At 35.3% G+C, this 12,891-nt stretch overlaps 2 protein-coding genes across 2 annotated transcripts; both read right to left on the bottom strand.

Moving 5' to 3' along the window:
* Positions 1-996: 996 nt before the first annotated feature.
* On the bottom strand, positions 997-4,619 carry LOC105326742 (glycoprotein 3-alpha-L-fucosyltransferase A). The gene is made up of 2 exons (XM_011426920.4): positions 3,305-4,619; positions 997-1,599 (listed from the first exon to the last, which is right to left on the bottom strand). The coding sequence occupies exons 1-2, from the start codon at positions 4,435-4,437 to the stop codon at positions 1,263-1,265; spliced, it is 1,470 nt and encodes a 489-aa protein (XP_011425222.3). The 5' UTR covers positions 4,438-4,619; the 3' UTR covers positions 997-1,262.
* Positions 4,620-7,783: 3,164 nt separating this feature from the next.
* Positions 7,784-12,402, bottom strand: LOC105326745 (15-hydroxyprostaglandin dehydrogenase [NAD(+)]). The gene is made up of 7 exons (XM_034467332.2): positions 12,235-12,402; positions 11,446-11,569; positions 11,244-11,350; positions 10,404-10,500; positions 9,613-9,689; positions 8,591-8,736; positions 7,784-7,936 (listed from the first exon to the last, which is right to left on the bottom strand). Exons 1-7 carry the CDS (start codon positions 12,385-12,387, stop codon positions 7,816-7,818), a joined length of 825 nt encoding a protein of 274 aa, XP_034323223.2. The 5' UTR covers positions 12,388-12,402; the 3' UTR covers positions 7,784-7,815.
* Between the last annotated feature and the right edge of the window lie 489 nt (positions 12,403-12,891).

The following is a 12,891-nucleotide window of genomic DNA, read 5'->3' as shown; positions in this document are numbered from 1 at the left end:
TCACGACATACAGGAAAATATTCGTCCCCATTTTATTTTCGCCCCTTTCGCCCTCGTTGTCAGTAGGCGCATTTAAGTCTGAGCAAATTCTAAAGTCCTTATTTTTTTCCTCTTTTAACACAACTATGTCCGTGAAAATTAAAGCCGGTGCAAAACCGTTTACAAATGAAAATAGGCGAAAATAACACGGGGCGAAAACAACCGTACCGGTATTTCAGTAATGATAGCTAGCAACTGCCTGTCTCAAACGTAGACTTCTTCCCGAGATCATCATCAAAGTGAGTCCCATCAACACAAGAATTGATTTAAGATCGCTCAAGTTGAATCACTCAGCGATTACATTAAAATCGTGTTTGTGTGTTCTCTGATTGTACTAAAAGAAATTAAGATAGTACCTCCCAGGTGCCGGCTCACGGAAAGAAAACCTGTGTTGTTATACAAATGAGTGGTTCTGATTGTTTGGTACTTTTGGGTTATTTTTTAATTTTTTTGATATACAGTTACAGGCATTGGGGTGTAATAAAGACTTAATATCGCAGTTAGCTTAATGATTTACCAGGGTTCCATTATGGCAGCTACCGATAATTTGCTGAAACAATCTGGTTTATCATCTTTTTTTCATTTTATTTCAATGTATTTTTCTTGAGAAATAAATATACAATGACTATAAAAAAGATTATACAATACTTATAATATGTTAAAAGCAAAATATGCATCTCAAACCTGTAAATGTACCTTCGAGTAATCCTGTGGAACTAAACAACGTGACGGCTTTGGGATATTGAACTTGAATTCAACTCTAAACACGGATAATGTCTTCTTTTTTAATGAAAATACACATCAACGTAATTTGAAATTTTCTCGATCACCGCAATTTTGCGTGTATAAAGAAATATACCACAGGACTATCATGCTGAAATACAACGGTATCAGATATAAATGATTTATTAAAAACGTCTCGATGCATATTCCTATTTCGTTGAATTCTTTAAGATGCAAATATGCTATGACGGGAAAAGTCAATCCATATTAACTTAGAAAAGACACTCAGTTTATTTCAAACACCCTTCTCTAAGTGAAAACGACGCGTCACTTACAATATTCACGGCATTGCTGACAGAAAACCGAACTACTGCATGGAATGATCAAATCATCAAGGGGAATACAGTAATGACATTTGGCAATAACATTAAAATTTTTACAGTAAACAATAAAATAAATGTTTTGGCACAAGGAATGATGAATAAATACACGTAAAACCCTCATTTGTCGAGAACACTACTCCATTTTGTTTTACGGTCTATACAGGTGTCCTTGGAGCGCCACCATGCGTCCACATCGTCGTACCAGATGGCCGGAAGTGCTGGTTCGTGTAACAAGGAGCACACGCGACACCACGGCTTAGACGCCACAAAATCGCCGTAGGATTTCCATCGGAAATACTCGTTATACAAATCGTCGTTTTCATCAAGTTTCTGCAAATACTGGGCTAGGTCTCTGGGTGTTTCGAAGTCATCTACGTCAATGTAGGAGTGAGACGGCAGAGCGTTCTTGTACTCCCAAGATGCAGCACCGAGTACAATTGGAATGACGTCATTCCTGTGATTGAAAAAAAAAGTTTAATACATAATAAATATATGAATATGAATTTAGTATTGCCCATGATCCTATAAAGGGTAAGTGTTGGTAGCCCTATCAAGAGGATCGAAGTATACAAACTATCGAGATGGTGATATCCATGTCTTTAAAACTGCATGGTCTGATTTTTTTCGTTCTTACGGTATCAAATAGTTTTCCATACTATCTTAGAAAGCTACAAGAGGATCGAAGTATACAAACTATCGAGATGGTGATATCCATGTCTTTAAAACTGCATGGTCTGATTTTTTTTCGTTCTTACGGTATCAAATAGTTTTCCATACTATCTTAGAAAGCTACAGACTTTCGCTTATTAACACCAGCAGAATCGGTCTCATTTCAAAGTTAGAAATATTCAATAAAATAACGTAATTTCTTTATGGGCGCTACAAAAAAACAAACCAAACTGCATCATGTAAATGTTTAGAAAAGGGAAGCGTTTGGTTTCATCTTACGAATGATTGGGTTTATTCAATCCGCATGTTATGCGTCGACTATGAACAAAACAAACGTCAGAATTATTGGTGAACAAAATGTACACAGGTCTATATTTGATTTGCCAAATTATTATAACCTTTATAAATAACGATGTCTAAATCGTAATACAATAACAGCCGTCTCGCCATCGCGGGCGAATTTTAATATGAGGCGAAATAACGCGGTACCTCTTTATGTCGTCTGTTTTGTTAACAAATTGTTCATCATTTTTTTCATTCAAATATGGCTTAATTGACAGGGAAAACTACTGTAATGTCTTTTATTATGCACACATTTAGCTTGGCTATCGTTTAAAAGCGTTCACAGAATTAAATAGAAAATCGGACCAAGCAGCTTTAAAGATATAAACGCTAAAATCGACAACAAATACGACCAATTAAAGATGATACAATTCTAACATTTAAGGTCGCTACTTATTGTTTAAAAATTTGATATTTATTGAAAGAATAAGATCGCGTTAATATACAAACATTTATACATAAACATTATAACGACAAGTAGTTCCTGCACTGCACAAAAATTACGAATTTCATCAGTCTTTAGTGTAAAGATTTATCTAAACTGATAAATGAAACAGAAAATCAAAACTGCGACATAAAAAGCAGCACTGATGTATTAACCATGTTACCTAGTCGTGTATTTGCTTTCTAAAGCTTCATTGCTGGAAATCCTAGTCATAATTTATCCTCCAGGTATATATCATTATCTGTACATATGTACATTACGCCTAAAAAATTTGTAACAGATGAATAACATCGGGAAACTTGTTAAGAATCTATCTTCCTTAAATGGAGAATTTTGAAGAAAAAAATTATCAACATTTTGTACAATTAAAACATGGAGCAGAATGGAAAGATATGACTACTGAGTTGGGGTTGCAAACCTCAATAATCATCTATATAATTAAATGTATATAGAAAGACTTAGCGGAACTGAAGTAGTTACTATAATGTATACATTGAACAACGTTATATGATTTTTGTTATTCTCACTTGTATCTTTTTCTTTTAATAATATCGTTTTTAGTAAATATTCTTATTTAAACCAAAGTGCAGGATGTCGATTTTTCCATAACCGTTCTATATTTTATGATTCTGACGAACTTAAATTAATTTTTTACTACAGGTAATTTCTTACAGTATAGATTCATTCATAAAAACAAACTTACTCATAAGCAGTCATGATTTTCTCCGTCATGTAGTTTTTACACTTGTTATTTTCAAACGCCAGGTAAAACTTGTAGTCAGTTTTCACCATTGTTTTACATCTGGGGTTTGTTTTTGGACATTTCCGGTCCCCACATCGGCCGTACACATCTACTGGGATGTACTGTTGAAGCTCCCTGGCGTACGCCATCCGTCCGCTGTTAACTCGGTTACAGTTGCTGACAAACCACACCACTTTCTTGGTTCTTCCCTCGGCAAAGTTTTTCGGAGGTAGACTCGTCACTTGGGTAAAAGTTTTGTACTTGAAGTATGGGGTCACAATTATGGAATCCGTGCGATAGGTCATGGTCCAGTTAAAAAGACCATGATAGTTTCTATGGCGACCTGTATTTGGTGGAGCTTCAATGGCGGAAAGAATCCAAATTTGGTTGCGGTTTGTTTTTTGTAATGGAGGATGCACACGGATTTGATTGGGATTACCGAAGACAACAGCGTCAGCTTTGCTGGCCATTTTCTTGTCATACGTGAATCGACATCGATTTACTAAACACTGTTCAGATAAAAACGTTGTTTGGCCCTCAGGATGACCCCAACCCCTTTGACCTCCAAAAAGATAAATCGTTTTAAAGTTACTTCTGTCTTGGTATTGAAGAGGAACATGATTCATTTGTTCAAATATTCTGTCATTTACCGGATTTGCAACACTCGGTAAAAGTCGCTCGATTTTCGATGTGCTGATTATCTGTGGTGAAAAATGCAATTTACTCTCTCGTAACATCCGTTTTTCCCTGGTATAGTTCCGTCTCGTTAGGGGTTCGTTATCGGATTCAATCATTCGGTCCGTCACTAACTTCCGGTCTTGCTCCAGATCGTCTAAGGAGACTTCCGAACTTATCTCTGTGATGATTAATTCCTCGTTCCTAAATTCACTGAACGCGATGGAAGATGAGGGAAAATTCTCAACCTCGTCACCATGATTTAGATTATCCACATACATCAAAGCCAGGTACAGTAAAAGTACTTTAAAAACAGTGATGCCCAAAACTGCAGTAATAATCCGTCTTTTTGACGCATACCTCATCGTTCCTGGATCAGTGGTACCATTGTGAGAGGGGTGTTCGATATCTGATTTCATCTTACCCCCACTTCCTGGTCGATTACTATATGTTTATTAACTCTTGCCCCGGGGTCAGGAATGTACCTGAGCGCCCAGCGATGATCTGTCTATCGCCATGTAATTTAATGATGACACAACCTGAGACTCTAGTAAAGATAATCTATTAACAAAATATTGATGTTTACATCAAGGGGTAGTATTTGTTTTCTGTTGAAATACAGGTTATTAAAATGAAAAATTCCTTATATCACCCTAGCTCAATACAAATACGTCTGTCAGATTAAATCGGATGTCTCAAAATAAACATTTAATCTTCTCATATAGTCTATATATTTACATAGCAAATTCAGTTTTAGAAACAAAGAAATATATCCTGAGTAATTGGCTCTTCGATCATGGCTTACCAGGGACGTATATACGTCCCTGGGCTTACTGAGTATTATTTTTACATTTTTGAACAAATTATCTATTACAATTCTTAAGGTTAATAGCAAGCATTTTGTTTGTTTTGTTGGTACTTACATATAAAACAGAAGTGTGTTGAGTTCTTTAAGTATACAAAGAATATTTGGTGAAGTATCCGGTGAAGTATACGGCTGTTTACAATATACAAAGCAATTAACATCATCTCATTTAATTTACTAACAAAACTCCAGCACGGCACAAAATATCTAACGAGTCCATGCAAATCTATGAAAGAGAGGTCACTCACCAGTTAGATAATTAATTAGGAAATAATGTATCAGAGACCCACCCCACAATTAACGAATTTTGTATGGCATTCGTTAAATGTATAACAACAAGTACGAATACTTTCGTTCCCAGGTCTTTTAACCCCCACTGTAAGCCTTACTGGACAGGGGAGGTCAAAGAAGCTTATGCCCAAGAACGAAGAATGAGAGGCATCTGGGTTAGGGAAGGGAGACCCCGCGGGATGCATCACACATCGTTCTATAACTATACAAGCGCAAAAAAGCGTTTTCGAAAATGCCAATCACTAACATTGGAGCAGTCTATCAAGAAAACTTATACCGACATAGATAATGCAGCCGTCTGCGACACTCGATTGTTTTGGAAACTGATAAGCAAACAAATATCCCGCCAAAGCAGGGTATATCCGGAAATTCAGTACGGTGGTATAACTGTAAATACCCCTCAAAGTGTGCCTGATCTATTAGGAACGTACTTTGAAAATGTATATTCCCCTCAAAACAATAATACAAGGGTTGATCCAAAAGTAATCTCACACTATATGCACAGCGCTTCTCATGGGAGCTGTATTGTATAAAATGATACATTAAAATTATCCCAATCAAAATTTTAATTCAAATGAAAAATTTGATACAATTTCGTTGAATAATTAAAAAGATATGAATGTTTATAACATGATATATACGTGACATCGCCACGTCATAAAATTATGTCTTTTTTAGGTTTTTAATTACGATGATATATGAACCTAATGTGAGTGCGAGTGAACACGGTACCCTTAACATGGTTCCAATATGAGCATATATAATGTTAATAACTAATTTAGATAGTCAGAAGACATACGCTTTGAAGGAAAATTAAAGCTAGGTTCTTCTGGTATCAGCTATATTTTAAAATTACGTTCGTGACATTTTGAAGAGCCATCGATAAAACTGATCGCACATTAAATAATCCAATATACTACTCCATCGATTACAAAAAGAATAATTATTTACTTAATGAAAAATAATATGTGAATAGAGCATCATGGCCATTTTTTATATAGGACTAAATTATGAAGTTCTACCAGAACGCCAAGGATTCAGAAATGACGTCACTGGCGTGCGGCGACTATCCTTACCTCACGCTCTTTGAAATATATTATCTTCAGAAATAATTTTCATAATGCATTAAAATTTTCAGATCTGAATTGGAAAAGGTATAGATATTTCAAAGCACAAATTGTTGTCATTTTACGTCAATTTTTCGCGATTTAATTGCATCTGTGACATTACTTTAGGATCAACCCTCGTATTTATGACGAAGAAAAAGGGCTGATACAGGCTGTGATATGAAAAAAGGGTATTTATTGTTATATTTATTACATATTTGTATTAAAATCAAAAAACATCAACCTGAACAAATTGATCTTAAATATTATTTGAAAGAAGTTTGTACATGTATTCAATGAAAATATTAGATCTAATTGTTTTAACAGGCATGTATCTAAAGAACCGGAATTTCCTAAGGTTTTAAAAGTTTACTGCTCCGAAACATTTGCTAGCAGTGGAAGTTTTTAACTGCATTTAAAAATGTCAACTGTAACAAATGTTTTATTTTTTGTCTGTAAACATGCACAAATGCCGAAATGAAAAAGGGAAGAGGAGTTCCGAAGGGGGTGTGATACGGATCCGTTAGGGCTGATAACCTGTACAGTGTATCAACCCCGGAGGCCGATACAATTTTTGTGATGTCATCTGTATCACATATGCAAAAAAACCTGTATTTATTACTAAGTATGTGATAAAAGTGAATAATTTTTTGGTTAGTACATAGCGAGATAACCAATGAACGCGCGTATCTATTCGTGTACATAAACTTAGCGAAGAGAAGAAAATGTTTATCTTGGTATAATAAATCTAATTTATTAAATCAGAATTTGAATTATTCTCCTTTGAGAATAAACGCTGTTTCAACAATGGCCCCACTTGATTTCAGACTTGTGACGATTGATTCTCTGAAGTCATTGGACAATGTTTTGCCTCGCGTATAATCTGTATTTGGGTCTTTTCATATTTGCTGATTATATACTTATTGATGAAATAAAATGTTTTTCAACCGCTTTGCTGATACTAAATAATTTTTTTGATCGCTTTAACTTATATAGCAAGCTAGAAATGCTGAGGTGGATTGAAAATACAATTCCTATAACAATAGTTTCAAATCCAATGTTTTCTCAGACGTCCGCGTAAATTTGTCCCCCGCCCATTTCAAATGGTTTCATTCCAACAAGTGAAATTGACGTGAGCTGTATATTTCCAATCTTGCCAGTTAATATTCTGCGGTCTTGATAATTTTTTGAATAAATTCTGCACAATAGAATTTCGGACGTTGATACCAACACACGTCAACACCGTGATATATATCCTGCACCTCATCAAACCTATTGCAGTTTTATAATAGAAAACGAAAAACCTGGACATTTTCAAGATAATCCAGTTCCTGTTTGTGTATTTCTAAAAACTGTTGTATGAATTTTCATCGCAGCAAACATTAATAAGTTGGTTCAATAAATCAAATTATAATGATGTGAATTTGTAATGGATTTGTTTTAATAGCTCCGTCTGAATATATAGTATATCATATTATCTATTCTGCAATATAATAACAAGTATCAATTTAAATCTAATTTATTTGTCTATATTGCTACAATTTTGCATCTGGCATTTTCCAGTACTTAATGCCAAACTTGTTTACAGAAAGTACACTCCCGATATTGTCTGTGTCTTCTAAAAGCTTGACAAAGGCCTCCGTTACTCTTTCCATCCTAGAAAATTGAGGGCAAATGTGACAGCAATGTTATTAAAATGAACAAAAAATTATCTCGTTAATATGTAGAAATCCAAAATGCGATGGGACTCTAAAGTCCGGTGATCTGCGCCAAACACCGATGGTGTGAAACGCCAAAGTTCGATGATGTGACACGCCAAAGTTCGATGGATCTAATTAGACTCAAAAGCATAAATGATGTTTATGTTTAAGTCCGTCTGTATGCGTCAATAACTTATAAGTTGACTATATTAGAATAAAATAACTCCAACTGAATTGAGAACATAAAGTTAAAAACTCAGCTTATGGTGATAACTTTTTTGATCAAACAGCCCCTACCCCAAATTCTCTACACGTATCTTAGAAGGCACATTCTAAAATTGCAGCAGGTTTTTTTCTTAAACACGATATGCACTTTTTCGTTTTCGCATTCATTTAACGGTACATGTAAACACTTTGTCTAAAACTTAAGCGACGATCGTCCGGACAGTCTGTCGCTTCAGACGTGTTGATTTTGATTCGACGTTACCTATGACGTTCTTATTCCGTCTCCATTGGTCTTTGGCGTCCGTATCAGTAACATATCATCGGACTTCGGCGCAACCATCGGAGTTTGGAGTCTTACAAGCATAAAAGAGGTAGATATATTTACTTCATGACACCCAATGTCTGCAGAGATTTCTGGTACAACTCTATGTCTACAGAAGATTTCGGGAGGGATTTGATGATGTCGGTGTCTGTGTACGCGGGACATAGGCAGACGAGGCGAACTCCATTACTCTGTACCTCTGGGTGAAACTGATTGTAAAAAAAAAACAAGATACCTGTGAGCTAATGCTCACTAGTGATACCCCCGTTCTGATATGCATGCCTATATAAACAAATAGTGTGTTGAAATTTCAAGCATCTGCAATTTATAGTTGCTGAGAAATCTTTGACCAAAATTTGTTTGAAAATCTAGGCTTAAAATAAACAAAGTCGTCATTTAACAAGAAGTTGATGTCCGATTGGTACAAAAATAAATCCCACGATATGGCATGCCTAAACAAATAGTGTGTTAAAATTTCAGCATCTGCGATGAACAGTTGCTGAGAAATCGTTGACGAAAATTTGTTTGAAAATTTAGGCTAAAACTAAACAAAAACGTCATTTAACAGGAAGATGATGTCCGATTTGTACAAAAATATATCCTACGATATGGCATGCCTAAACAAATAGAGTGTTAAAATTCCATGCATCTGCGATAAGTAGTTGCTGATAGAAATGCAACAAAATTTGTGTTACGGACGGACAGACAGACAGACAGATGAACAGACACACAAGGGTAAAAAGTATACCCCCTCTCTCCTTCGGGCTAAAACTAAACAAAAACGTCATTTAACAAGAAGTTGACGTCCGATTTGTACAAAAATACATCCTACGATATGGCATGCCTAAACAAATAGCGAGTTAAAATTTCAAGCATCTGCGATAAGTAGTTGCTGATAGAAATTCAACAGAAATGTGTGTTACGGACGGGCAGACTGACAGACAGACACACAAGGGTAAAAAGTATACCCCCTCTCTCCTTCGGAACGGGGGTATAAAAGGCCTAACTTTACACTCTGATATAAACAATACGACTATATTTTCTAAACCTATATAATGCAACAGAAAATTAATGACGTCACTAACCGCCCAGCTTCTGGTGTATCCAATGACTCCGTGTTTACTAGCGGCGTACGCCGGTCCAAACTCCACGGGATATATACCTATGTAAAACACAGTTGATGTATACTAGCACTTGTGGGGAGATAAAAGTGTACAAGATCCCCTGCCTACATACAATTAATGTTCAACTATATACGCATCACGTGCGAAAGACAAGTCATGTACACATGTACATGCACCCGGAAAGACCATATAGGTTCCTTTGCATAGGATGTGTACAAGACAGCTCGTGTATACATAAACTCAGTTGGTACCCTTGTACAAGATAGTTTATGTATACATAAACTCAATACCCTGGTACAAGAGAACTTATGTATAAAAAAAAATACGAGGTAGAAAGATAACGAACACGTACCAATTACCAGTGAGAGGCAGTCCGTGTACAGAATAATGAACGCAGTGAGTACCCGTGTATAATTCATCAACAATATTATACAGAGTATTTTATTGCATGCCTTAGTTGTGAATTAAAATTAACATTCTCATTGCTGTAGTGTGATTTATACTACTTTGATCGTGTTTTTGACTTTTTTATTTGATCAGATATAAGGTGGCATTGCTATTTTACATGTTGATAAAACATGACAAGATATTATTGTTTCTGCTTGTAGAAAACGATTTCATATTGAAATTATTACAATAAATTTATTCGGTTTTTGATAGAATACATATATCATACACGCGTGATAAATAAAAACACGGTGTGGTTTTGCTACATATGTATATTGCGTGTTGTAAGACGGCCCCGTGATTACCTGCCATCGAGGACACGTTGACGATGGTCCCTCCATTCCCTCCCCGGTCCTTCCTCATGTAATCCAGAGCAAGAAGAGTCCCGCGTATAACGGCAGTCTGTGTAGTAAAAGACACGGTATTATTATGACCAAAGAGAAGAATGTAAAGGCTCATGTATGATGGACAGGTATAGAGGGTAATCGTGAATAAAAATCCTGACTTTTAAGCAAGCAAATATGAAAATGCAATCGTATTTTGATTGTGTAACTTTTGTTACTAAGAACTTTTGCATGTAACCTGACTTACCCGTCACTATACTACGCGTTTCCCATCTGTATAGTCTTTGTAACAGGTCAGATAGACTATTTCTGGGCACAAAGATACAATTGCAGAAACTACAGTACTGATTAAAAGCTTACAAAGTTGAAAGGTTATTACCATCCTAAACACTTTTAAAAAATCAGGCTGCAAAATGTGTATCATACGAGGGGAAAAGGTATAGGAACAGTACTGTAAAATGAAAGTTTTAAGTATTCATTTAAGTATTCATAATGCCTGAGTAACAGGTTACATTCATAATTCAGACTCACAAACCAGTACGATTTACATTGTTAGACTTACAGGTGTACATGTCTTGAATTTTGCTTACGATTAATCCCTATAGACAACTTGGTACCGAAGTCTCTCGATTCTTTGATTCAAGATCACAGTTTCCCGGACTTAATTACATGTAATTTATTTTGGTAAATAGAGATTCGTTTAAAATACAATATGCAGACTTTAATGGTTTGTACCGGCAAGTTGGAATTACCGTACTCCGTAGACTTACTAAAAAAATCTGGGTGACACTACAGACTTACCAGATTTATGTCGAGGCATTTCTCCCAATTTTGCTCATCTACGACACCTGCATTGTTCACAACAATGTCTATATGTCGGAAAGTATCTTTAGCTTGTTTGAAAGATTCTGAAAAATAATTAAATTTATTAAAATTACAAACGGAATATGTCAAAATATCACGAAAAAGATATTTTACCAAAAATTCAACAGTCTTCTCGCACCTTCTAGCTCACGTGCGTTAGTAACATCGCACTTGTTCCCGATCACGCTCCCTTCTCCGTAAACAGTGTTAAACTCTTTAACCGTGCTTTGTAACTTTTCTTCATTAATATCGACAGCACATACCTAAACATTATACAATAAAGACATATACAAACAGTTGAAATACCTCTTTACATCGGAATTTATCGTACAACAATCACGCGGATATCTAGTTATGGATCCGGTCTATCAAATTCATACCGCAAAGTCAAGTTACCTAAATTAGGCCTTTTGCATCCGTTTGGCAAACAAAATTAACTTGTACCCCCCACCCTTTGGACAATTCTTGTAGCCATGCATGCAAACCATTTTTGTATATCGATCAATTTGATCCTCCGTAGTATCATTTCATAAGAAAATTAGGATTTTTTTTTTAGTTTTGAAGTATTGATATGAAAATTACACCTCACATATACAGGCACCTGACGCTTTTAACTTATCTCTTCATGAAAACAATCTTTGTACTTTAATATTATAATAGTACAAGACTTTTTTTTATTATCATAGTACAAGGATTTTTTTTTATTATTAATAAGATGCCTGTGCTCACACATTCTTCTCAGTCTAAAATATTATTGAATGATTTGATCTGAACATAATTATGTTTTTGATGATACCCTCTTTTTAGCCTGACCTAAATACCGAGGTATCTCATGTATTCGAATGTGGACTTTAACCTCTTTTTTCAGTAATACTCAAAATTGCCGTCATATGAAATTAACTATGAGAACACATAATTGTTAACATACCTTGCACCCTTTCTGTAATAATACCGCAGCGAATGATTTCCCAAGCCCCTGGGCTGCTCCTGTAATTAGTGCTGTTTTGCCTGTAAACATTTTAGTCTCGTTCAACCAGACGCTTGGCTGTCTCTGTAGATTTTGATCGGGATCGAGATACATATCGTGGCGGATCAAAAAATTACATACTAAGGAAGGCGGATAGTTAATTTCACTAACCTGACAGGGAAGTTTAAACTACAATGATATATTTTTTCTGTGTTATCAAACACCTATTATCATATTTATCTTATTTACATCTACATTTCAGATGTTAGATGCTGAGGTTCCTCAGGGTTCAGTACTTGGTCCTTTCCTATTCCTGCTTTACATTGATGACATTACTAATGGCATTTCAAACAATATTAAATTATTTGCAGATGATACTTCTCTATTTGCTATTATTGATGATGATGTCATACAACAAACTTTATCAATTATTAATGACCTTGACATAATAAAAATTTGGTCCAACACATGGGCTGTTGATTTTAATGCAAATAAAACTGTAAATGTTGACTTTGCGAGAAAAAATATAAACTATCCTGCAATTCTGTTTGGATATAATGGTGAGATCATAAACAATAAAAAAAAGTCATGTACACTTAAGCTTGCATCTACAGTCTG

The sequence above is a fragment of the Magallana gigas genome, chromosome 6, assembly GCF_963853765.1.
Source record: "Magallana gigas chromosome 6, xbMagGiga1.1, whole genome shotgun sequence".
Classification (NCBI taxonomy): Eukaryota; Metazoa; Mollusca; class Bivalvia; order Ostreida; family Ostreidae; genus Magallana; species Magallana gigas.
This window is presented reverse-complemented; position numbering and strand designations above follow the sequence as displayed.

Bases quoted from the DNA above. Each gene is read 5' to 3' on its own strand.
- LOC105326745 (XM_034467332.2), bottom strand. From the start codon at position 12,387: ATGTATCTCGATCCCGATCAAAATCTACAGAGACAGCCAAGCGTCTGG. The intron at 11,351-11,445 runs GTGCGAGAAGAC...ATTATTTTTCAG, and splicing joins TAACGCACGTGAGCTAGAAG to AATCTTTCAAACAAGCTAAA. The intron at 8,737-9,612 runs GTTAGTGACGTC...TTTTACAATCAG, and splicing joins GATACACCAGAAGCTGGGCG to TTTCACCCAGAGGTACAGAG.
- LOC105326742 (XM_011426920.4), bottom strand. From the start codon at position 4,437: ATGAAATCAGATATCGAACACCCCTCTCACAATGGTACCACTGATCCA. The intron at 1,600-3,304 runs GTAAGTTTGTTT...TTTCAATCACAG, and splicing joins AAAATCATGACTGCTTATGA to GAATGACGTCATTCCAATTG.